This window comes from Saccopteryx leptura, chromosome 3 (assembly GCF_036850995.1).
Source record: "Saccopteryx leptura isolate mSacLep1 chromosome 3, mSacLep1_pri_phased_curated, whole genome shotgun sequence".
Taxonomy (NCBI): Eukaryota; Metazoa; Chordata; class Mammalia; order Chiroptera; family Emballonuridae; genus Saccopteryx; species Saccopteryx leptura.
Genome location: NC_089505.1, coordinates 137,927,009 through 137,954,737, shown reverse-complemented (window position 1 = coordinate 137,954,737; position 27,729 = coordinate 137,927,009). Strand labels below are relative to the sequence as shown.

General features: G+C 38.4%; 1 protein-coding gene and 1 pseudogene across 1 annotated transcript in view; one reads left to right on the top strand and one right to left on the bottom strand.

Moving 5' to 3' along the window:
• Positions 1 to 20,142, bottom strand: part of UBE2U (ubiquitin conjugating enzyme E2 U) — a 60,058-nt gene extending 39,916 nt beyond the window's left edge. The window contains exons 1-4 of the mRNA XM_066376486.1: positions 20,077 to 20,142; positions 18,031 to 18,112; positions 16,540 to 16,632; positions 5,368 to 5,465 (exon numbers count right to left, since the gene is read on the bottom strand). Of these exons, the coding sequence (XP_066232583.1) occupies positions 5,368 to 5,465; positions 16,540 to 16,632; positions 18,031 to 18,112; positions 20,077 to 20,142 (339 nt within the window). The remainder of the gene's footprint in view (positions 1 to 5,367; positions 5,466 to 16,539; positions 16,633 to 18,030; positions 18,113 to 20,076) is intronic.
• On the top strand, positions 110 to 27,366 carry LOC136400218 (ubiquitin-conjugating enzyme E2 E3 pseudogene; annotated as a pseudogene).
• Positions 27,367 to 27,729: the final 363 nt, after the last annotated feature.

Here is a 27,729-nt window from a genome sequence, read left to right as displayed (position 1 = left end):
ATCCAGAAGCAATTTAGTCTTTTGTCTTGTGGAAGGATCAGTCCCTCCCCCAGCTACGGCTGCCTTCAGCACTGGATGAGTCAGGTTTTTAGGTCGACCCCTGCATTCCTCTGCCCCTCACCATCTGTCCCTCTCTCTCCCCTTTCCACTTGGAAGATAAGCTGGTCCTTTCAACACACCTCGCTCCCTGGTCGCCAGGTAAGTGGCTGTGAGCAGTATTTTCTGCTCTTTTCCCTGGAGTGAGAGACCCTCTGGGCTCTCAGCCTCACCCTCCCCACTCCGTTCCTGTAAGCAGGGGAGATTCAGGCACTCCCTACCAGGTTGTTGTGGTTTCTTCTTTGCTCCTTGGTTTTTGAGAGCTGTTCTTGTAGTCCAGATTTGGTTTTTCATGCTGATTGTTCCTAAATTGATTTATATTCCAGTTTGGTGGTGAGAGCTGGGAGTCTGTGCATCTGCCTACTCTGCTGCCATCTTCAGGTTTCTCTCCTTAGTATTTAGTGCTGGAAGCTGGAAGTCCAAGATCAGGGTGCAGCATGGTTGGAAGAGGGCCCTCTTCTGGGTCCCCAAAGACTTCTTGTTGTATCCGCACAGAGCAGAAGGGCCAGAATAAATCTTTATAAAACAACTTACTATCGTTAAATCTATCTTTTTATTTATACTTTGGTTGCTTTGCTACTGCCCACCATGAAAGCTGGAACACCCACTAGAGGGCAGTGGGGACCAGGTTGACTACCACTGCTGTAGATCATCAAATGATTAATTTGGTATCTATAGTAGTTTTCTATTGCTGCTGTAGCAAATTATCACAAGAGTAGCAGCTTAAAGCAGTATGAGTTTAATATCTCACATGTCTGATGAGACCTCTGGGGTGATTGGTTTCCCTCATCCCGACCAGATACAATAAGACTAAAGGCAAGGTGATGGCTGACTGAGCTCTTATCAGATGTTCTGGAAGAATCTGCTTCCAAGTTCATGCAGGTTGTTGGTTAGCTGAATTCAGTCCCTTGCACTTGTAGGACTGAAGACCCTGTTTCTTTGCTGGCTGGTATCTTGGGGTCACCTTTAGCTCCAAGAGGTCTCATGCAGGTTCTTACATGGACCCTTATATCTCAGAGGCAGTAAAGGTATAAAAGTCCTGCCTGACCAGGCGGTGGCACAGTGGATAGAGCATTGGACTGGGACACAGAACACCCAGGTACGAAACCCCGAGGTCGCCGGCTTAAGTGCGGGCTCACCAGCCTGAGCTCAGGGTCACTGGCTTGAGTGTGGGATCATAGACATGACCCCAAGGTCGCTGGCTTGAAGCCCAAGGTTTCTGGCTTGAGCAAGAGGTAAGTCGCTCTGCAGTAGCCCCCCCAGTCAAAGCACATATGAGAAAGCAATCACTGAACTAAGGAGACTAAGAAGCTACAACAAAGAAAAGTCCTTTCACAGCACTTCCTAGATTACTGTTTGATTGAATAATCAGAGGATGGGAGTCTAAGGGGACACTGTTAAAATTCTGTGTACAGTACTATACATGCATCTGGACAATACAGGGGACCAGCAGTAACCAAAAGTTACAAGTTGTGCAAGATCATGATCTTGTTTATCTGGTACCTCAAAATTAAAATTAGCCCAAATTGCAATTGTTTATTTAATATTTATTTTGAATATTATATTATAACATGGAAACTGTATAATAAAATGTAGCCAGTCTTGGCTAGATAGCTCGGATAGGTGGAGCATCGCCCCAATACATAAAGTTTGCCAGTTTGGTTCCTGGTAAGAGCACATACAGAAACAGATCAATGTTTCTGTCTCTCTCTCTTTCACTCTTTCTAAAATCAATAAACAAAAATTTTAAAAAATATTGAAAAGTGTAGCCAGATATGCAATTAACTAACAGAGTACCTAAGTGTAGATGCAGGTCAAAGTGGATAATTGTGACTTAAATGTCATGGAAGTGAAGGCAGTCTTTCACTAATAAAAGCAATAATCTGACATCTGATATCTCAAAAGCAACAAGATTGTTCTGCTATTTGAGTTTTCTAATTTGGAAAGCATATTTGAGCTACATTTCCAAGAATATTATAATTGCTTAAATAAGGATTCAATGTGGATTTTACTATACCTTTCAAAGTGGGTGGGAAGTAGATGAAATTAATTTTCAAGAACAAGCTTTTGGTCTTTGGATGGAAAGATAATTTTACTTAGAGAGGAACATGTGGTAAAATTTATTCAATAGTCTTCGCACTGACACTGTGCCTAAGACCTTTTCATATAATGTGTACACATGCTACTAAATCTACTTAATGGTTTTTTAAGAACCAGAATATAAAGAATATATTAAAATGTATAAATCAGAAACCCTGCTAAACTAGTAAAAAATAAAAGTCTAACTTTTAAATTAGCCATGTGATAGTATAAAATAGCATAGGAAGCTCTGCAGAGGATAAGTACAAAAATTTGAAGCATCAGTAAACCATTGCATCAGCAATCATATTTTATAATATCTAATTAGTTAAAGCCTAGAAATTTATTCTGTGGATTGGTTTTGATATTTACCTTTGCATTATATATGAAAGTCTTTTTAAAAATTTAAGATTATAACAATATTAAGAGATGATTAGCATATACGGATGTTAAAATATGTTAAACACTATTTCAAGTATCATTCCCTTGAATAACAATATAATAATTATAAATGTGTCTCATCTGTTATTCAAAGAGAAGTAATCAGAAACTATGGTTTATACTTATACTATCCATTACAGTAGTCTCTAGCCACATGTGATCATTTAAATTTAAATTACTTCAAATGAAAAACTCATTTCCTACTTACACTAGCCACATTTCAAGTGCTCAGTAACCACACATGACTAGTGACTGATACACTGGACAGTGGGGTAATGGGCATTTCCATCTGTGCATAAAGTTCTACTGGGCCACACTGACCTTTTAAGGACTATCAAATAGCCATTAAAATATTAACTGTAGCAATATGGAAATCACTTCAGATAAAATGTTAAGTGAAAAAGAAACAGGCTCTATTATTTATACATATATGCCATAATTGCAACAATGTAAAAATTCGGGTTCCTTCCTTCCTTCATGTTACTTAGTGCCAACTAAATATCAACGTTACCCTAGGGGGCCAAAGATGAATCAGACCTGTTCCCTGACCTTGAGGAGCTTGTAGTCCAATAAGGGAAGACAGGTAAGGAAACGGTAAGTAATATAGAGCCCTGACAGAAATTTGCTCAGGGTACTGCTCACTGGGTAAAGGGCAAAGGAACCCCTCAAAAACCAAAGTCATCAAATCTACCTGGGAAAGGAAATCAAAAAGGCATCCCAGAGGAGCACTTATTTGATCTGACTTAAAATGTGAGCAGTTGCTTGCCAGACAGACTGAGGAAGAAGAAAGGAGAAAAGAGGTTGCCAGTCAGATAGAAAACTGGCCTGAGCACCTTTTAAGATCCAGGACTTGCTTGAGTTTATCACTTTAGAATTGAGAGCTCTCTGAATGCTTTTAAATCTGAATTGAAGCAAGCACTGTGAATGAAGAAGAGCATGAAGGTATAATCAGAGCGAGATTGCACAGTATGTTAACACTCGAGTGTGAGAAGTAAATCACTTGTCAGGCAACAGAATCGGGTTTAACCATGTAGTGAATGTGAAACGGAAAGATTTTAAGCAGAAAAACAAGAGATCAGAAGAAAATGCTAATTAATAGGATTGGTGTTTTTCTTTATTATCAGTGATTATCAGTGATTCTCTTTTCCTTTCCACTGTCTTAAAAACTTCTGTAATGTGGGCATTATTGTTTTATACATCTGTTCGAAAAATAAAAAGACAAAACAACTTTGTCATCTACTGGTTTCCCATGATCTATATATTGTATTTCCATGACAACACTTTGCATTACTGCTTAAAAGAACAATCATAACATTAACTAGCTTTAACTGAGTTATTTTCTTGGACCACATATAGTTCCAAGTATTTTACATGTATTAATTCAGTTAATTCTTACAAATATCTATGAGGTAGCTACTAACAGATCCATTTTACTGATGAAGAAATTAGGTATTTAGAAGTGAAGAAACCAGTCCACTGGGACAAAGGTGGTAAGTGGCAAAACCAGAATGTGAGGAAGCCAAGCAACCTAATCTCAGAGCCCACATTTGCCTTTTTAAATTTCTCAGAAATTCAAATTTTTCACCATTTCCTTCTGATTTAACCTCACTCATTACATTTTGGGATCATTCAGTGTTCTATTCTTAAGGCAGGTCCTAATTTAGGTGGAGGCAGTAGGTAGGAATATGACTCCGTTAAAAAATCCAAAAGATCAACTGCAGTTACCTGCATATCTTGTTCACTTACTCCCCTAAAGTTTTGGCTCAAATGTCTCTCCCAGAACATGGCCTGGCACTCAATACATGTTGATTGAATGAATGAAATACTGAATCTTTAAAAAGATTAATTTTTACTCAGTATACTGAGATGACTAGACAGAAAACTGTTATTACATTTTAATAAAAAAAATAAGAAATGGGAGAAATAAAATTTGTACTATAACTCTCTTACTGAAAAAATTCAATTAAGCCACAATATTTTATTCTCCAAGTATACCAGTAATCAAAATAAAATTGTTTATCTCCAAATATTAATGACGAGTAGGTCTCTGTAGGACATCACTGAGCCAGCTATATTCAGTGCCAAAGCAAGTGACACTGAAATCATTTACTTCTGCATGGATGAGAAAAGAGGCTCACTGAAGGTCAAGAACAACAGCACACTGAGGATGCTTCCAAGGCTCACGGATTCAAGAAGTAAAGAGGGCATGTTAGAAACAGGCATCTATCTGAGGGAGAAGAAAAATCCCTGGTTTAATTATTTACTAGGTTTGATATGAAAACATATAAAAAAACAAGTAACTAGCACAGTAAGAAACAAAAGAAAAAACTGAACATTTTAAGTTGTAGTCACTTGACTCACTTCTCTGAAGAAGGTAAGGTTCACGAATGAGGAAAGATCTAAGAGGCCTGTTCAATATTATGAAATGAAGATAGGAACAAAAAGAAAACTTAAGACTATATTTCTAGAATTAAAACCATCCAAGCTGTTCTTTTCTCCTTTTATAAAATATGTATTCTTTGGTTGTGAAGGGCCTTAATAAACAATTTCATTTTAAAATAACAGTCTTTATAATTAAAGTTTAAAATTATACTTTCATAGTCTTGATATAGAAATCTCATTGATTTAAATAAACTTACATGAGTCTTTCAAACATTTAAATATGTATTCTATGTTTTATTTCTTGTATTTTGAATAACTGAGATAATTAAAAGTATCAGTGAAGGCATTTATATATTAATCTCTTCTTACCTGGAGGGTAAGTAAGATGCTGCTCAATGTATAGCTTGTGTTCCACTTTTGAGGGTTATCCAAAAAGTCTATGCAGGGTCGACCAGTCTGTTGGTCTACTGTATTAAAATAAGGCATTAATAGTGATATATATAATAAAATTATTATTTTAAGCTTATGAATATCAAAATATGATAGGCAAAATTAGAAAGCAAATGACAAAGCAGGAAAATTATTTGCAATGAATATGATGGTTAATACTGTGCAGCTGTTAAAAGCATGGGCTCCTGTGTCAGACACACAGATCTGAATGTTGACTCTATATGCTGTTGAGCAATTAACCTTGCTAATCTCACTTTCCTGATACATAAAATGGGTATGTTAAAGTACCCACTTTCACTATAAAGAATAAAATAACTCAATAGAGTACCTAGTATACAGTGAATCCTCAAAAAATAATGGCTATTACCATTCATGATTCTTTTATTAATGTGCAAATAATTTTTATAAATGAATAAGAAAAACATTTACGCTCCAATAGAAAAATCTTGGACGTCAGAGAAATGACGCCGTAAGGAGTGCAACCGACAAATCTCCCCAAAATTTCAACAAGTACATCAACCAGAGACAGAAAAATCAATCCTTGGAGCCTCTGGGAGTCCCACATACTGAAAACAAAGGTATGATCGAGCAAAAAATTGACTAAATATATAATTAACCCTGAAGGAAATAAGACGAAGAAAGGAACACTCTGCCTTCCTCACTAACCTGAGCAAAGGCTGCTTTCACTTGGAACTGAGAGTCGGGCGGGGGGGGGGCTAAGGGTGCGGAGGAAGTTAGGCTGCAGCACAGACATTCGTTCAGCCGAGGAAAGAGTTTGCCTGTGGCGAATCAGCCCACGCGAGCAAACTCCCGTGCTGTGAGCAGCAGCTGCCAGCAGCCTGCAGGGAGTGCAACAAAGCAAACTTCCCTACGCCCAAGCTTCTCTGGATGGGTGGAGCACCTCACTCAGCCATTCAAGCATCAGGGGAGGGGCGCGCAGGCAGCTTGTAGTCCTTCCTGGAGAAGATCGGCAGATCCAATCGCTGAAATTAGCTTAACCCACGGTCTGCTCACCTCCCAACTGACCTACGCGGCTCTAACTGACAAGATCTCTCTCAGTTCAGGGATCTAAGACAAGAGGCATGATATTTTTTAGTGCCTCTTGCTAAAGGGGTGGGGGCAACTTCTGATTGGCAGAGCTTTCATACTCAGGGATATATGCTAAAAAGAGGGACTTGGCAGATGTTAAAACCTCCTGTACAGCAGACAGCGACTAGGGCATCTTCTTCCCAGCCAAAACAGGTTACAAAGTGCAGAAAGCCTGGGGAGAGTGGTCCCACAGAGTGCTAGGTGTGCTGAAAGGGCTGGAGGCTCATAGAAAGTCACCTTAAGAGCAACTGGCTCCCAGCCCCACCTGATTACGCTGGCGGCTCTGACTGCCAGAGCCTTACCCAGAGCCCTGCACTGAGTGGGGATAGAGTGGGGATTTGCCAGCTCTTTGAGCCTCTTACTCCCCCAGGCAGAGGCAGTGGCAGCCTCATAGCTGGATTATCAGGCTGCTAATTCAGGAAGGAGAGACTAGGAGAGAGGCTCCGGGAAAACAGACTCTCATTGTCGGAGCCTACAAACGCTAACAAGCCTTGACTACCAACGAGACTGAAGCCTAATATATGACATTGCCATAGAGTCTCATCAACTGCAAATCTCTACCTAAGCGTGCCACAGGGGCAGAGCCTGGCTTACAGAGTCAGTGATCAGGAAGAGGGGAGAGGAAAGAAAAAGGAAGAAGTTAACCTCTCAAGATCAAGAAAAATCCACAGACTTTATAACTTGTTCCACTATTTTTTTTTGTTTCTTTCATCTTCTGGCCTTTATTATTATTATTTCTTTTTCCTCCACCTTGGTCCTTTTATTCTCTGCCTGTCTTATTCTTTCCTTTTCTTGAACTACACTACCCATATGTGTTACATTTCCCATTTTATTTCTTTTCTTCTTCCTTACTCTCTATGAAGGTTACACTCCAAAACCTTTAACTCTCTCTCTTTTTGTTTTTTTTTTATTTTTTCTTCTTTTCCTTTTCCCCTTTTTCTTTTTTCTCCCTCTCTATTAGTTTCTTCTTTTCTCCTTTTACTTTTCCTCTCACTCAATCCTCAATCACGAACAAATTATTTTATTTGGGACTCAAGTTTTTTTTGTGTGGCATTTTGGGTGCTTTCACTTTGCTTTTTAACTCATTAAGCATTCCTCCCAACTCAGGCTCTCCATTCTATTTAGTTTTTGCTCCACTTAATACAATAGTAATTTTTTTCTTTTTTCCTGTTTCCCACTTATCCCTCTCATTATATCTCTTAGTCAACCATCACTTACAAGCAAATCATTTTATACTTGACACAAACTTTTTTCCTTTTTTGCATTTTGTGGGTCCCTACTTCCTTTATGCCCCTTGAACACTTCCCCCCAACTCAGGTCCTCTGTTATAAGCAGTTTTTGTTCCATTTAGCATAATATAGTTCACAGTTCATCAAAATACTTTCCTGAGGAGGTGAGAGGGGGGAAGAGAAGAAAAAAAAGGGGGCAAATAATAAATTATTATTATTGGGTTTTTTAATTATTTTTTTCCAAATTTTTTTGCATTTTTTCTTTTTACTTTTTATTCTTTCTTAATTCTCATTAGTGCTATCAACAAGACCACCCTCATATGCCATTAAGAAAAAAGAAATCAAATATCATGGATACAAAAGATAGAGAAGTAGCACAGATAGATGTGGAAAAATCTATGGAGGTCCTGGCCAGTTGGCTCAGCGGTAGAGCGTCGGCCTGGTGTGCGGGGGACCCGGGTTCGATTCCCGGCCAGGGCACATAGGAGAAGCGCCCATTTGCTTCTCCATCCCCACCCCCTCCTTCCTCTCTGTCTCTCTCTTCCCCTCCCGCAGCGAGGCTCCATTGGAGCAAAAATGGCCTGGGCACTGGGATGGCTCCTTGGCCTCTGCCCCAGGCGCTAGAGTGGCTCTGGTCACGGCAGAGTGAAGCCCCGGAGGGGCAGAGCATTGCCCACTGGTGGGCAGAGCGTCGCCCCTGGTGGGCGTGCCGGGTGGATCCCAGTCGGGCGCATGCGGGAGTCTGTCTGACTGTCTCTCCCCATTTCCAGCTTCAAAAAAATACAAAAAAAAAATCTATGGAGAAAAAATTTAATATCTTGGAAACCTTGGAGCTAAATGACATAGAATTTAAAAGAGAAATCCTAAAATTACTGAGATATACAAGAAAACACAGAAAGGCAATTTAGGGAGCTCAGAAAACAACGAACACAAGGAATATATTACCAAGGGAATCAAAACTATAAAAACAAATCAAACAGAGATGAAAAACTCAATTCATGAACTGAAAAATGAGGTAACAAGCTTAGCTAATAAAACAGGTCAGATAGAAGGTAGGATTAGTGACATAGAAGACAAGCAACTTCAGGCACAAGAGAGAGAAGAAGAGAGACTCAAAATTTAAAAAAAATGAGAAAGCCCTACCGGAATTGTCTGACTCCATCAAAACGAATAACATAAGAATCATAGGTATATCAGAAGGAGAAGAGAGAGAAAATGGAATGGAGAATATATTGAAACAAATAATAGACGAGAACTTCCCAAGCCTGTGGAAAGAACTAAAGCCTCGAATTCAAGAAGCAAACAGAACACCGAGTTTTCTTAACCACAAAAAACCTACTACAAAGCACATCATAATGGAATTGGCACAAACCAACGACAAAGAAAAAGTTCTCAAGGCAGCCAAGGAAAAGAAGAATGCAACATATAAAGGAAAGCCTATTAGATTATCATCAGATTTCTCAGCAGAAACTCTACAAGCTAGAAGAGCGTGGACCTCAATATTTAAAGTCCTGAAAGAGAGGAACTTTCAGCCAAGAATACTATACCCATCAAAGCTATCCTTCAAATATGAAGGAGAAATAAAAACACTCACAAACACAGAAAAGATGAGGGAATTTATCATCAGAAAACCCCCACTCCAGGAAACACTAAAGGGGGTTCTCCAACCAGATACAAAGAACAAAAAAAAAAAAACCCACAAGTAAAAGCTCCACCAAGAACACAATAAAACCAAATTTAAACTGTGACAACAAAAACAAAAAAAGGGGAGAGGACAGAGATGAACAGTAGCAAAGGACGATGGAGTGCAGTAACACTCATAAGATAGGGTACTACAATGAATATGGTAGGTACCCTTTTCATTACTTAATAGTAACCACCCTTGATAAAACCACCACAGAAGCACATGACTTAAAAAAGATAGCAACAGAGGAAAGAAGTATGGAATACAAACAAACAAAAACAAATGATAGAAAAACAAAAGGGAAGAATCAAACAAGATACAAAACTAACTGAAAACAATTTATAAAATGGCAATAGGGAACCCACAAGTGTCAAAAATTACACTAAATGTAAATGGATTAAACTCACCAATAAAAAGACACAGAGTAGCAGAATGGATTAAAAAAGAAAATCCAACTGTATGCTGCCTGCAAGAAACACATCTAAGCAACAAGGATAAAAACAAATTCAAAGTGAAAGGCTGGAAAACAATACTCCAAGCAAATAACATCCAAAAACAGCAGGTGTAGCAATACTCATATCTAATAACTACAAGACAGCAAAAGTACTCAGAGACAAAAATGGTCATTTCATAATGGTTAAGGGGACACTGAATCAAGAAGACATAACAATCCTTAATATATATGCACCAAACCAAGGAGCACCAAAATATATAAGACAGATACTTATTGACCTAAAAACAAAAACTGACAAAAATACAATCATACTTGGAGACCTTAATACACCACTGACGGCTCTAGATCGGTCATCCAAACAGAGAATCAATAAAGATATATTGGCCTTAAACAAAACTCTAGAGCACCTGGATATGATAGACATCTACAGGACACTTCATCCCAAAGCGACAGAGTATATATTTTTCTCTAGTGTACATGGAACATTCTTAAGAATTGACCATATGTTGGGCCACAAAAATAACATCAGCAAATTCAGAAAAATTGAAATTGTACCAAGCATATTTTCTGATCATAAAGCCTTGAAACTAGAATTTAACTGCAAAAAAGAGGGGAAAAAACCCCACAAAAATGTGGAAACTAAACAACATACTTTTAAAAAATAAATGGATCAAAGAAGAAATAAGTGCAGAGATCAAAAGATATATACAGACAAATGAAAATGACAATACAATATATCAGAATGTCTGGGATGCAGCAAAAGCAGTAATAAGAGGGAAGTTCATATCACTTCAGGCCCATATGAACAAACAAGAGAGAGCCCAAGTGAACCACTTAACTTCACACCTTAAGGAACTAGAAAAAGAAGAACAAAGACAACCCAAAACAAGCCAAAGAAAGGAAATAATAAAAATCAGAGCAGAAATAAATGAAATAGAGAACAGAAAAACTATAGAAAAAATTAATAAAACAAGGAGCTGGTTCTTTGCAAAGATCAACAAAATTGACAAACCCTTGGCAAGACTCACCAAGGAAAAAAGAGAAAGGACTCATATAAACAAAATCCAAAATGAAAGAGGAGAAATCACCACAGACATCATAGATATACAAAGAATTATTGTAGAATACTATGAAAAACTATATGCCACCAAATTCAACAATCTAGAAGAAATGGATAAATTCCTAAAACAATACAACCTTCCTAGACTGACTCATGAAGAAGCAGAAAGTCTAAACAGACCAATTAGTAGGGAAGAAATAGAAAAAACTATTAAAAACCTCCCCAAAAATAAAAGTCCAGGCTCAGACGGTTATACTAGTGAATTCTATCAAACATTCAAAGAAGACTTGGTTCTTATTCTACTCAAAGTCTTCCAAAAAATTGAAGAAGAAGCAATACTTCCAAACACATTTTATGAGGCCAACATAACCCTCATATCAAAACCTGGCAAGGACGGCACACAAAAGAAAACTACAGACCAATATCTCTAATGAATACAGATGCTAAAATACTAAACAAAATACTAGCAAATCGAATATAACAACATATTAAAAAAATAATACATCATGATCAAGTGGGATTCATCCCAGAATCTCAAGGATGGTTCAACATACGTAAAACGGTTAACGTAATACACCGTATCAACACAAAAAAAAGAACAAAAACCACATGATCTTATCAATAGATGCAGAAAAGGCATTTGATAAAATACGACACAACTTTATGTTTAAGACACTCAACAAAATGGGTATAGAAGGAAAATATCTCAACATGATAAAAGCCATATATGTTAAACCATCAGCCAACATCATATTACTTTTTTTTTTGTATTTTTCTGAAGTTGGAAATGGGCAGGCAGTCAGACAGACTCCCGCATGCGCCTAACCGGGATCCACCTGGCATGCCCACCAGGGGGCAATGCTCTGCCCATCTGGGGTGTTGATCTGTTGCAATCAGAGCCATTCTAGCGCCTGAGGCAGAGGCCATAGAGCCATCTTCAATGCCTGGGCCAACTTTGCTCCAGTGGAGCCTTGGCTGCGGGAGGGGAAAAGAGAAACAGAGGAAGGAGAGGGGGAGGGGTGGAGAAGCAGATGGGCACTTCTCCTGTGTGCCCTGGCCGGGAATTGAACCCGGTACTCCTGCATGCCAGGCCGACGCTCTACCACTGAGCCAACCGGCCAGGGCTAGCCAACATCATATTAAATGGCATAAAACTGAGGACTTTCCCTGTAAATCAGGAACAAGACAGAGTTTTCCACTCTCTCCACTCTTATTTAACCTGGTGCTAGAAGTTCTGGCCAGAGCAATCAGACAAGAGAAAGAAATAAAAGGCATCCATATCGAAAAAGAAGTAAAGGTATCACTTTTTGCAGATGATATGATCATATACATTGAAAACCCCAAAGACTCCACAAAAAGATTACTAGAAACAATAAACCAATACAGTAAGGTCACAGAATACAAAATTAATATTCAAAAGTCCATAGCCTTTCTATATGCAAACAATGAAATATTAGAAAACAAACTCAAAAAAAAAATCCCCTTCACGATTGCAACAAAAAAAAATAAAATACCTAGGAATAACTATAACAAAGAATGTAAAGGACCTATATAATGAAAACTACAAAGCATTGTTAAGGGAAATCGAAAAAGATACAATGAGATGGAAAAAGATTCCTTGTTCTTGGATAGGAAGAATAAATATAATCAAAATGGCCATATTACCCAAAGCAATTTATAAATTTAATGCAATTCCCATCAAAATTCCAATGACATTTTTTAAAAAAATGGAACAAAAAAATCATCAGATTTATATGGAACTATAAAAAACCCTGAATAGCCAAAGCAATCCTAAGGAAAAAGAATGAAGCTGGGGGCATTACAATACCTGACTTCAAACTATATTATAAGGCCACGACAATCAAAACTGCATGATATTGGCAGAAAAATAGATACTCAGACCAATGGAACAGAATAGAAAGTCCAGAAATAAAACCACATATATATGGTCAAATAATTTTCAATAAAGGGGCCAACAACACACAATGGAGAAAAGAAAGCCTCTTCAACAAATGGTGCTGGGAAAACTGGAAAGCCACATGCAAAAGAATGAAACTCGACTACATCTTGTCCCCTTGTACTAAAATTAATTCAAAATGGATCAAAGACCAAAATTTAAGACCTGAAACAATAAAGTACATAGAAGAAGACATAGGTACTAAACTCATGGACCTGGATTTTAAAGAGCATTTTATGAATTTGACTCCAAAGGCAAGAGAAGTGAAGGCAAAGATAAATGAATGGGACATCAGACTAAGAAGTTTTTGCTCAGCAAGAGAAACTGACAACAAAATAAACAGACAGCCAACTAAATGGGAAATGATATTTTCAAACAACAGCTCAGATAAGGGCCTAATATCCAAAATATACAAAGAACTCATAAAACTCAACAACAAACAAACAAACAATCCAATAAAAAAAATGGAAGAGGACATGAACAGACACTTCTCCCAGGAAAAAATACAAATGGCCAACAGATATATGAAAAGATGCTCAGCTTCATTAGTTATTAGAGAAATGCAAATGAAAACTACAATGAGATACCACCTCACACCTGTTAGATTAGCTATTATCAACAAGACAGGTAATAGCAAATGTTGGAGAGGCTGTGGAGAAAAAGTAACCCTCATTCACTGGTGGTGGGAATGTAAAGTAGTACAACCATTATGGAAGAAAGTATGGTGGTCCTCAAAAAACTGAAAATAGAACTATCTTATGACCCAGCAATCCCTCTACTGGGTATATATCCCCAAAAACTCAGAATCATTGATACGTAAAGACACATGTAGCCCCATGTTCATTGCAGCATTGTTCACAGTGGCCACGACATGGAAACAACCAAAAAGCCCGTCAATAGAAGACTGGATAAAGAAGATGTGGCACATATACACTATGGAATACTACTCAGCCATAAGAAATGATGACATCGGATCATTTACAACAAAATGGTGGGATCTTGATAACATTATACAAAGTGAAATAAGTAAATCAGAAAAAAACAAGAACTACATGATTCCATACATTGGTGGGACATAAAAACGAGACTAAGAGACATGGACAAGAGTGTGGTGGGGTTACGGCGGGGGGGGGGGGTGTGTGTGAAGAGGGATGAGGGAGAGGGGGAGGGGCACAAAGAAAACTAGATAGAAGGTGACGGAGGACAATCTGACTTTGGGTGATGGGTATGCAACATAATTGAATGACAAGATAACCTGGACATGTTTTCTTTGAATATATGTACCCTGATTTATTGATGTCACCCCATTAACATTAATAAAAATTTATGTATAAAAAAAAAGGAAAAGAAAAATCTTGCAGTAAAAAGGTAAAAACTGAGGAGAAAATTTTGAAAAGGTAGAACAGTGACCTTTGATTTGATATATTACATTGTATTGTAAAACCACAATAATTATAATAGTGCAGTGGGACACAAGATTAGATAGAATAATGTAATAAGAGAATTTAGAAACAGATTCTAGAATGCATTAAAACTGTTGTATGTTAAAAGGGAAATAATTCAGAGGTGATAGATGATCAAAAATGGTATAAAATGTGTTGTTGCAAAAATACTCATTGTCCTTCAATATCTGCTCTTCCTTTCTTCCACTTCTTCTCCCTGTAATAAGGCTACCAGTTCCCATTACCCTACATTGTTTAGATGAATACAGGATTGCTCAGACAATTTTCCCCACACTCTCCACTAGCAAGAAGCCATGTGACTAAGTTTTAGTCATAGAATATCAACAGAAGTAAAGTATACAACTTCTGGATCATATTTTCTTTAAAAAGTTGTTTTTCCTTGTTTTTCCCCCTTCCACTTACTGGAAATGGTGACAAACAGTACATGACTTAGATTCAGAAACAGAAGCCATATGTTGAGGGTTGCAAAACCTCCCTGCCAGCTTTGTTCTATTATTCAGAGATTGGGAAGAGCCACACAATCTTGACCTGTTCCCTAAAACAGTTAATTAACTAAATCTGTATTTTAAAAAATTGAGTTAAATATGAAAAATAAAACTGTAACTAGAAGAAAGTTAAAGTAAACTGATTGTTTTGGGGAAAGTTCAGCTAAACTTTAAGATAGTTATAAAAATCTCAAAGGACAAGACTAATAAATATGACTACATAAAAATTTCAAAATCCCAGGTGTAAAAAAACAAGAAAATACCAGCATCGACAAAATTTAAAAATTAATGCCAAATGAAGATAATATTTGTAACATCTAGGACAATGTGATAACATTATTAATAAGCATGACAATACACAAAACAAAAAATACAATAGGTTTATGTTTCTAAGGGCTTAGAACTGTGCATAGCGAGTTTTTGGTGTATAGGAGCTAATAAATAACACCTTTCCTCCAAGGTTTGTATATTATAGAGTAGACCAGAATGCCGAAAGACGCTAGTAAAAAAATATCAAGCCCAGTTGGTGGCTGAGTGAATAAAACATCATCCCAGGGATCTGAGGTCGCAAGCTTGATCCCAAAGATGCCCATGGGTCACTGGTTCCAGCCCTGTGCCAGGCACATTTAAGAAGCAATCAATGGCACAACTAAGTGGAACAATGAGTTGATGTTTCTCTCTCTCTCAAAACAGATTATCAACTTTACTCTATGAAAGACTGACATAGAGAATGCTATTCAGTGCTTTAATCAAAAGTCCCCCTGATTTGAACTTAACCCATCAAAACTGGAGGTCTGCTTAGGATTTCTGCCCAGAGAAACAGAGACTGCACCCAATCTAAGGTCAAGTTTATAGAAAAGAAAGTTTTAGAAAGTGCTGAGCCACACATGGTCAATTCTTTCTCACATCTACACAATTAAATAAGTCACTCCTTTTCCTGGGAGGGGTGAGGGAGAGAAAGAAGAGCAATCACAAGCTTACCCATATTTCCTCCTCCTCTTCAGTAATGCATAAAAATGCAACAGATTTTTGTATATTGATTTTGTATACAGCAAAATCAAATTTGAAAATTTATCAAATTTGTTTATTAATTCCAAAAGTTTTTGAGGGGAGTGTTTATTATTTTCTATATATGATAATATCATGTCATCTGCAAATGATAGTTTCTCTTTTATCATTTAAAAATTTTATATTTTTTTGTCAATCAGAAAACCACTTTATGTATGACTCACAGTGGCAATCTTATTTTTTATCTAAAATGTTAATATGTCAGTATATCATATTTTATAACAAAAAATCAATTCAACTAAAATATTGAACAATACAGGAAGGGTTATTCAGTCATTAAAAATGATCTTTTGATGAATGTTTAATAATGCAGGCACAAGCTTATGTAATATTAAGTAAAAATACACTAGATACAAAACTTTATAGCTAATACCCTAATATGTAGAAAAAATACATACACAGAAAAAAGGTAATAAATTTAGTTAAATGTTGAGAATAATATCTCTTTGAATTAGGATTCAAGGTGAATTTTTCCTTTTTGTATTTTCCCCAATAAGTATGTTTACTTTTATAATCTTAACAAAGTTGTTATAAAGAAACACTATTAAACACTAATAATAGGGGCAGAGCCCCTGATGATAAAAATCTCATTTGGTCCTTACCATTTGGATGAAAAGGAATGGTTCTAAATGTCACAACCGGAGGGACAAAATTATATTCTTCTGTAAAATTTATTGTCAGTTGTAAGACTATTCCTACAACACAAAAATAAACATCTTTACTTGAATGTCATGTTATACTGGCTAACCATACCTGAGTAACACTAAGGTTTCTTCCTACAGTTTAGCCTCCCAAGGCCCCTTGATTTTTATTCTTAAGTAAATTGGGTCATAGTATACTCTAGATAGTATAAAAGAGTCCTTACCTTCTAATTCGACTATTTTATTAGCCTGTTTTCCATCCACTAGCTCCGTCCCCCAACACTTGCCCTGTTCACTGTGTATCTCATATTGACTGAACTCACTGTTCCAGAACCTGGGGCACCCTGTCTTTGCCACACTGTTTATTCTGCCCGAATTTCCTTCCCTTCCTTCTAAACCTGGCAAACTCTTATCATTCTTTAGAACTCAACTCAAAGGTTACTTCTTTACAAAGCCATTCTTAACTCTCCAAGACAAAATTAACTAATTACTGCCTCTTTGGCATTCTGTTCAAAATCCTAATAGTACATATCATATTTTATTGTAATTATCCACTTTACATGTTGTTTTCTGCTGCCTCACACAACAAATCTAACTTATTAACTTATGACTGAAAGAGTATATGGTCAACAAAGCTTATAGTGGCCCAGTCTTCTTAAGAATGATTTATAGAAATTTTGGGGGAAATCATACAGAAAAAAAATGAGATATAATTGTAGAATTTTGATGCCAAAATCTCTGATTTCTTTTTTCAAAACTTTATTTATTCATTTTAGAAAGGAGAGAGAGAGAAGGGAGGAGCAGGAAGCATCAACTCCCATATGTGCCTTGACAGGACAAGCCCAGGGTTTCAAACGGGCGACCTCAGCGTCCCAGGCCGACCCTTCATCCACTGTGCCTCCACAGGTCTGGCAGCTATTCTGATTTCTTGGCAGATTGTTAGAAGGTATTTCAATGGTTACACTTTATTATGCCTGCTTTTTTTTTAAAAAGTAAGTATTTGTAACATTATTAAAAACGCAATCTTAATGTAACGATTATGATTTGGCATAAAGAAAAATTCAAACCTAAAATTTCCATCTAGGTTGATAAATGGCAAAAATTAAGCCATATAATGAAAAAATAACATGTGAAAACTTTCCGTATTCAAGAAAATTTAAAAATGCAACCATATTTTGCACATTAAGAAGATGGGCGGCCTGACCTGTGGTGGCGCAGTGGATAAAGCGTCGACCTGGAAATGCTGAGCTCACCAGTTCAAAACCCTGGGCTTGCCTGGTCAAGGCACATATGGGAGTTGATGCTTCCAGCTCCTCCCCCCCTTCTCTCTCTCTGTCTCTCCCTCTCCTCTCTAAAATGAATAAATAAAAAAAATTAAAAAAAAAAAAGAAGATGGGCTAAGAATGGTATAAAGACTTTTTTAAAAAGTAGACTGATTTTGAACATACATACCATGCCAAATTGTGTTCTGTAGGCCTTCAACATCAGCTTTCCATTCCATCAGATCTTCACTTACAGGAAAAGCAGTAATACCCTTTAATTTAGAAAAAAAAAATCAAAGCAATAGAAAAGATTAAATAGTGCAGCTTTTAAAATCAGATCTCAGGTTACAATGAATTCCAAAATCTCTACATTTTCTTTTTCTGATGAATTTATTTATCTTTTGATTTAGGGAGTTGTTATAGTTTGGGTTATTACATAGCTGTTAAGGTAGATTTCAGGAAGCACACACAATAACAGTAAATTTAAAATAAATCACAAGTGTGAAAATCACAAGTAGGACTAGAAGGTCAAGATTGGGATGCATGGCTTATGTAAGTCAATAGCCAATTTAAGACTCACACTAGCAGAGAAGGAAATAAATGGAAAGTATGCATTTCTTCAGAGCTTTTTAAAACTATATGGATGCTATATGAAAGACAAAGAAGTCAGGACATTTTCATTAAGAAAAACACAACTCCAAAAAATTATGCTTGTATATAAAAAATAAATTTCCCTACAGTTGAGGTATTGTCCAAAGAGAGGGACAAGAATGTACAGGGTGGGGCAAAAGGAGGTTTACAGATGTTCGTATGGAAAATAATGCAATAATTAATACACAAAAATACAAGAATAAACTGTGCTTCACATACTCACAACTGGAAACCTCCTTTGGCCCTATTCTGTATCTCATAGAAAACCTTATCAATTATGCTGGGAAATACACCTAAATATACTCAGTAAATATTTTCGAGCAATCACATAGTTATTTAGTATGTTTGATGCTAGTCTGGATAAGCATTATAAGATATCTCTGTTACCTACATCCTACATATTTATATATCTCTCTTTCATGGAATTGTCTTTCAACAGAGAACCATAAAGTTCAGGTAGAGCCGAAACAATATCAAATGTTAGGTGTGCACCTCTGGGATGTCTGTTGCTAGACTGAACACCTTGAGTGAGGGCAGTCCTTCTATATGAGGGATGGAAACAGAACATTGACACTGAACTATGCCTTAAGCAACTGCTGGTAGCTATCACTCTACACCTTCCTTCTTTGAATGGGTTCTTTATATTCTTTCTCTGAAATGTTCTTTCTTCCACATCTTCCTTTAAAAAAAATTCTCCGTACTATATGTGATATATCAGCCATAGCACCCGTTGGCCTTGTTAAATCCATTTGGAGGAAAGCCTTCCTCTGTGTTAAAATTATAAGGGAAAAGCATCTATGTGTAGTTACAGCAGTTGGCAAAAGTGCACTAGATAGTTGATAGTAGAACATAAGACTTAAGAGCAAGAGATTTTGGAGTCAGAACACCCTGTGACAGAATCCTGAGGCCAAATAGTTACTGAACCCTTCTGAGACTTAGGCTTCTGGTAGGTAAAAGAAAACGCTACTTATATTATAGCATTATGATTAATGAGAGCAACTTTGCACCTATTATCCAATTACTACCTGATAGACCCTGATATTCAGGGCTTAAATTCACATAAATTACTCAACACAATGTGCTTAATATTGTTAACTATTATTATGACATTATCATTATTATTATGAAGTGGATTATTACCGTAAAATAGATTTGTTAAACAATAATACTGCAGTAGTAAATTAGGTTTAACTAAATTATGCCTTAGAGCAGTGGTCCCCAACCCCAGGGCTGTGGACTGGTACCGGTCCATGAGCCATTTGGTACCGGTCTGCAGAGATAGAATAAATAATTTACATTATTTTAATTTTATTTATATTTAAGTCTGAACGCTGTTTTATTTTTTAAAAATGACCAGATTCCCTGTTATATCCATTTAAGACTCACTCTTGACGCTTGTCTCAGTCACATGATACATTTATCCATTCCACCCTAAAGGCCAGTCTGTGAAAATATTTTCTGACATTAAACTGGACCGCAGCCCAAAAAAGGTTGGGGACCACTGCCTTAGAATACATACAGACTAAATTGCTTCTTAAAAGTTTTGGCCCAGTGAAATCCATCCTTCCAAGACCCCAGTACTCACCCTATAGTTGTTCTCTTTCAACCTTCGATAGTCTCTCTGCAGCAAGAAGTAAGCTCTGGAGGACATGATAAGGCATCAAAGGGTCTGGCACTTGTCTCCACACTCCTAGGGTTGACTCTGAGGCAGGTGTGGGAGAGTATGAGTCACCCTCCCACACCTGGTTAACTGACGTGAATTACTTGCTTTTTAGAGTTGCAGAACGCTGTATGCTCCTGAGATGAATGGCTTCTAAGCAGTGGTGGGATTCAAATAACTTAACAACCGGTGCTCTGCCCTAATGACCATTTTAAGTATATAAAAAAACATTATGCTGAAAGGTAGTTTATTATTTCTTGCATTCAATACTTAGATAAGAACAATAAAAGAGGTACACAAAACTGAATTATGTTACAAGAAAGTTTTAAAATATTAATAAAAATATTAAATAATACTTAACAAAAAGCAATAAAACTGTTATTTAAGGTATTTCCATATTGCTTTTTTTCTTTTTTCTTTTTCTTTATTTATTTTTTTATTCATTTTAGAGAGGAGAGAGAAAGGGAGAGAGAGAGACAGAGAGGGAGAAGGTGAGGAGGAGCTGGAAGCATCAACTCCCATATGTGCCTTGACCAGGCAAGCCCAGGGTTTTGAACCGGCGACCTCAGCATTTCCAGGTTGATGCTTTATCCACTGTGCCACCACAGGTCAGGCCTTTTTTTCTTTTTTAGACAAATTTAACAGGGTGACACTGGTCCCATATTGCTTTTTGACTGGCGTCCTCACTTGCAATTTTTTTCACCTATGGACTAATAAACATTATTATGGGCACTTAGAATACACTGCTGTGCAGATGAATGTTAAAAAAGAGCAAGGAATGTAAATTTGTGATTTCTACATTGGGCAGCTGCCCAGGTGCCCACCTTAGAGAGAACCCTGATTACAAGGGCCATTTTAACAACCGGTTCGCCAAACTCAACAAAAAAATTAGGTATCAGTTTTGCCAAACCAGTGCGAACCGGCTGAATCCCACCACTGCTTCCAAGTTAAGTATGTAACACACTTTCCTTCGCCTCTGACTCCTCCAAACTGAGATTTCCAAAGGGAAAACTTGGGCACGTTTTCCACTGTGGTGCCTCACTGCAGGGCCAGTCCACAGCCCAGTCTCAAGCAAGGTTGGGACAGGTACCTGGGACACCCATATTGTTGGTGCATAAAGTATGCATAAGAGGCAGAAGCTTACAGCGCTGGTAACTAGTTCTCCCTTCTTCACAAGGGTAACTGGCTCTCTCTTAAACTGGAGGACGCAAATTGGTTGCCAAGCAACAGGATCCTTAGGGACTGTAATGAGGAGGTGGGAACTGAGCTGCCTCTCATCCAATCAGTGACAGGAGGCGGGCCTCTAGACACCCCTTCAGCCAATCGTCCAATCGTTTCACTTTGAAAGGCCTAATGAGATCCGTTGTCAAGGCCACCGACCTCTCTCAGTCCACCCACACGGACTCTACCTAACTAGTGTACAGGGTGTGGGTGAAGTCCGATTCCAGCGTGTAAGTCACAGAAGTCCTCACACAAGTCCCTCTCCTAAATGATCCTTTCCTTGAATATCAGAAACTGGCAGGTAATAAGTGACCAGAATGGTTAATAACCTCTTAATATATAGCAAGTTACCATTCAGAATACATTCGCTTACATTATTACGTCACCAAATCCTACAGTTACCCTGTTCTGCTCCAGAACAGAGAACTATTTATAATTTCTCAGATGCCCATCTGTTGCCGCGGTTTAGGGTTGTATCTTAGCGTACCTGTACTTTAGTAGCCTACATAGCCTTGAAGAAGTTATTTAGCCTCCCTGTACTTATATTTTCTCACCTATTAATATGCAGCCAATAATAATACCTACATCTCAGGGTTATTATGAGGATTAAAAAAATAATAAAGCCTGCCCAGCACTCCGTCATTGTCTAGAGTAAGTGATAGGCAACACCCGCACTTACCACAGGCCAGGTGCGCTTTCTAAATGGTTTACAGAAATTAACTTTATCCTCAAAAACAACCCATGAGGTAGGTACTTTTGTGATCTTAATTTTTACAGTAAGGGAAACTGAGGCACAGAGATGCCACATAATTTGCCTTAGGCCACACAGCTGGGATGCAGTAGAGCCAGGATGCAAACTCTAGGATATTTAGCTCCTGAGTTCATGCTTTTAACCACTAGGCAACCCAGCCTCAAAAAGGTCTCATATTGTCCCAAGTGACCTTCTGTAATAAAGTATTGCTATTTTCAATAGTTTTCTTTGTGCATCTGTTGTTTTTGTTTTTATTATTTTTGGTATGTTTATTTTTGGCTGCATTCCTACCTGTTAATTTTCTGAGTCCCCTGTCAACTAGAATGTAAACCATAGAAAGCTGGACCACTGTTCTATAAAATAGTGCCTGGCACATAATAAAGGCTCAATACATATCTGTTAACCAAATGTGTATTCTGTTTTCTCTTTTAGACTATAAATTTATTAAGAAATCTGTCTGACTTCTGTAACTTATGAATATATTTGTAGTACTCTGTATGTAGTTAAAAAAATACCATCTACTGAATTTGATATTAACTTTCATTACTTTTGTAACTTCAAGTTGAGAGATAAATTCTACTATATGTTTTTTGGGGCTTTTCCTCAGTCTTTCTCCTTACTAATAGGCTTCGACGATTGAAAAGAGAAATGTTGCTTTGTATTTTTTATGGTAGGCAGAATTCTAACTATCTCCAAGATCTCCAACCCCTGCATAATCTTCAGGACTGTGAATATGATAGATTTCACTCTGATTAAGTTAAGTTATATGGCAGTTAACTTTAAGAAAAGGAGATAATTTTGGGTGTGTCTGACTTGATCCGGTGAGCCATAACTGAGACTGAGCTCTTCCTGAAGTCAATAATTCAAAGTGTGAAAGGGATTCCATGTGAGGGAGATTCTCTGTTGCCACCTTTGAAATGAAAGGGACCATGTGACAAGGAATATGGGCAGTCTCTTGGAGGTGAGAGTGGCTGCTGGCGGACAGCAAGCAAAAGAATTCAGGGCTTCGGTCTTAAAACAACAAGCAACTGAATTCTGAATTCTGCCACAACCACAAGACCTGGAAGAGTACCTGAATTCCAGACCAGAACACAACCTAGCCAACACCTACTGAGACCCTGAACAGAAAATTCAGTCATGCTGTGCCCACATTGTTTTAAGATAGTAAGTTTGTGGTATTGTTACACAGCAATAGTTAATATACTTTCTTACCTACAGTGCACAGGTACTGACCAAGACAAATCTTATGGCAAAAAAATGAATCACTCCCTGGGTTAGTGTGAAAAGCACTTGAAACCAGTGAATAGACACAAACATTTGGCCTCAGACAGGGTTAGGGGATAGGATAGGTATGGCATGCTGAAAATGAAGACTGAACTAAAGCTCATGTACAAATCTTCATCATCCTAGATGAGCAAGGCAACTGAAAGTGTAATTGTTTAACATTAGTAAAGTTACTGGGGCCGTCTCCAGCTTTAACAACCAAGCATCCCTCTCCCCCCTTTTTTAAAAAACTATTCTTTCCCTCAGGACTCGAACAGATGTTTTCATTTTACTTAAGCTATAAGACTGTTCCCCTCATCCACCAGGAATATGTACCAGTACAAAGTGTTAACCTCGTTTGGATTTGAACCCCCATCCTCAAGAGCAAAAGAAGGCTGAGATCGCCAAATGTCAGCTCAGCTGTGAGACATGTTTTGAATCATATTTTGACGTATGTTATGCTGTTAACTAGAAAATGAAGTGCAGCACACATGCTTCCAGTAACTGGTTTCAAATCATATGATCCTTCCTTTGTCTTGAAGACCTTTTGATGTGTGTTCCCATATTGAGTTTTTCTGCTTTTAATAATCTTATATTCCTTCCTCAATATAAATATCATGAAAAATACTGAATGCTAATCTTCAAAGATCAAACAGGAAGAAAGAGGTAGGCAGCCTAGTTCAGTGACTTGAATTCCTGAAATTTCTCATTTAGAAATGTTATTTTCTCTTATAAAAGCCCAGGCTCCAAGATATGCTTTGTCCCCCTTTGTAAAGTTGAAGTGTAGGCCCCTCAATTTCAGAACTGTGTCAATTACAAAATAATATGGTTTCTCCCTGTAAGGCACCTGAGACACGGGCCAGTGATCTCTATTTATGTTTATATCTGTGTCTACACAACGGAGAGGAACTCAGAATCAATACATGCAGGCTTTTACTTTATCTTCTTAGCTTTAGCTAGGATGACCAAGGGTCCAAGTTTGCTTGGGACAGGGGTTTTCCTGGGACAAAGGACTTTCAGTACTAAAATTGGGACTGTCCCTACAAACTGGCTCAGTCAGCCACTCTAGCTTGGACATCAAGGACCTTTCAAAGTGAGAATTGTGTAGACCACTTGGTAAAAGCTGTCTTTTTGTTTTTGGAGTTTGGTACTTAAAAAAAAGCCTAATTTGTTTTCTATTGCAAGCTGGTGTCCAAACCCCATAATCAAAGTTCTGAAAACTAACGCTCAAAATTCCTTTAGGAGGGGATCTTATGAGGGTTTATGATGAAGGGACACAGTGTCTGTCTGGGTACTTTACATGTTTCAGGAGAATCATGTCTCCTTTCATTTCATTCCTCCCTTGTAACACCAGTCATTGAGAGATGTTGCATTTTGTAACATCTAAGTACAACTGTGCCAGTTAAGAGTGTGAAAGGTGTGAGAGGGGGGACTGCTTAACGGGTGTAATATTCTAGGCTTCCTTCACATATATTCGTTTAACTAACCTTTCCATACTCAGCTGCCCTAAGCATGTTTCCAGAGTTTCAACATGGGAGAAGCTTTGAGGTGCCAATAGCACTGGAGTGCTTATAAGGGGTGACATCCTTTAAGGATGGCTTAAGGCAGCGATTTTCAACCTGTGTGCCGCAACACACACGCTGGGGTTCCGCAAGAATTTTTGTAAAACATGTAACACCGAGGCCCTGGTCGGTTGGCACAGTGGTAGAGCGTCGGCCTGGCGTGCAGAGGTCCCGGGTTTGATTCCCGGCCAGGGCACACAGGAGAGGCGCCCATCTGCCTCTCCACCCCTCCCCCTCTCCTTCCTCTCTGTCTCTCTCTTCCCCTCCTGCAGCAAGGCTCCATTGGAGCAAAGATGGCCTGGGCGCTGGGGATGGCTCCTTGGCCTCTGCCCCAGGCGCTAGAGTGGCTCAGGTCGCAACAGAGCGACCCCCCGGAGGGGCAGAGCATCGCCCCCTGATGGGCAGAGCGTCGCCCCCTGGTGGGCGTGCCGGGTGGATCCCGATTGGGCACATGTGGGAGTCTGTCTGTCTCTCCCCGTTTCCAGCTTCAGAAAAATACAAAACAACAACAACAAAAACAAACAAACAAAAAAAACCATGCAAGACCTGACTATAGTCAGAGGCACTGACCTCTTTTTTCTTAAATTGTCAAATAAAAAGAAATGACAACCACTAACACAATAGCCATCCAGTGTGCATGAATCAAAATGATACCTTTTTTTTCAGTCCATTGACAAAAAATACATTTTTCAGTGTGCCGCAGAATTCAGTAATTAATTTAGGTATGTCATGAGATAAAAAGGTTGAACAGTGTTGGCTTCAGGATGTGTCCTGAAGCTGTTTTTACACAGTGTATGTTTGTTTATGAGGGGAGTGATGGAAATTACTGAGGGCCTAAGCCCACCCCCACCTCGTTGGCATCAGCACTGGGTGTTCTACATTACGGTATTCACATGGGTAACAGGACAGTCTGTGCTCTAAATTTTATTACCACAACAGAAAATAGGTTCCTTTCTAACAACTGCATAAAACACATTGAATAATAGCTGTGTTACCACTTGGCGAGCACTTGCTATGTGCCAGATACTTCTCCTACACTTCTATATAGTTTCTCTAACTCAGAAAGACAGGATAGAAAATTCATAAAACTGATTTTTGACAACTTTTTGTCAGGCACTCTAATAATCTGCGGCTTACTTGAATTAGCTCATTTCTATTAATTAGCTTCAATTGTAAAGTACTGTAGATGCTTTCTCAGATGATGAAATAGCCGTTCAGAAACGTGCTGAAATTCACATGGTAACCAACGAGTGAAGGGGGGATTGAAGCCCAATCTGACATCAGAATCTTTACTCTTAACCTCTATGCTCCATGTACATTATTTGATGGATAAAGCAACAGAGGCTGACAGCCCCCTCCAACTTTCAATGTTCCACACTCCCCGGCCAGAGCCTCCTCGGCTTCTTTTTTCCCCTCCCTTTCCCTCCCCTTCTCCCCCCCCCCCCCCAGCTGCCTCCATTTCCTTAAGGAAGGGTTTTTTTCTCTCTCCCTCCCCCACACCGTAGCGGCGCGCGAGCGGGCCGGGCGGGCGGCCGAGTTTTCCAAGGAATCACTTCATCAAGATGTCCAGCGATAGGCTGAGGTCCGATGATGAGAGCCCCAGCACCAGCAGTGGGAGTTCAGATGCAGACCAGAGAGACCCGGCCGCTCCAGAGCCTGAAGAACAAGAAGAAAGAAAACCTCCCGCCACTCAGCAGAAGAAAAACACCAAACTCTCTAGCAAAACCACTGCTAAATTATCCACTAGTGCTAAAAGGATTCAGAAGGAGCTAGCTGAAATAAGCCTTGATCCTCCTCCTCACTGCAGTGCTGGGCCTAAAGGAGGTAACAGTTACGAATGGAGATCGACTATACTTGGTCCACCAGGTTCTGTATATGAAGGTAGTGTATTTTTTCTGGATATTACATGTTCATCCGATTATCCTTTTAAGCCACCAAAGGTTACTTTCCGCACCAGAATCTATCACTGCAACATCAACAGTCAGGGAGTCATCTGTCTGGACATCCTTAAAGACAACTGGAGTCCTGCTTCGACTATTTCAAAGGTTTTGCTGTCGATTTGTTCTCCTTTGACAGACTGCAACCCTGCGGATCCTCTGGTTGGAAGCATAGCCACTCAGTATTTGACCAACAGAGCAGAACATGACAGGATAGCCAGACAGTGGACCAAGAGATACGCGACATAATTCACATAATTTGTATGCAGTGGGAAGGAGCAGAAGGCATCTTCTCACTGTGCTGCAAATCTTTATAGCCTTTACAATATGGACTTCTGTGTATATGTTATAATGATTCTACTCTCTGCTTTTATCCTTTGGAGACTGGGAGACTCCCCAAAAAGGTAAATGCTATCAAGAGTAGGACTTTGTAGCTGTAGATTAGTTATGTTTAAAATGCCTACTTGCAAGTCTTGCTTCTTTGGGATATCAAAATGTATTTTGTGATGTACTAAGGATACTGGTCCTGAAGTCTACCAAATATTATAGTGCATTTTAGCCTAATTCATTATCTGTATGAAGTTATAAAAGTAGCCGTAGATGACTAGGAATTATGTCATTTGTATTAAACCCAGATCTATTTCTGAGTATGTGGTTAATGCTGTTGTGAAAAATGTTTTACCTTATACCTTTGTCAGTTTGTAATGAGAGGATTTCCTTTTACCCTTTGTAGCTCAGAGAGCACCTGATGTATCATCTCAAACACAATAAACATGCTCCTGATGAAAAAAAAGAAAAGAAAGAAAAGAAACAGAGGCTGCCTTATTTATTCAAGGTCATTCAG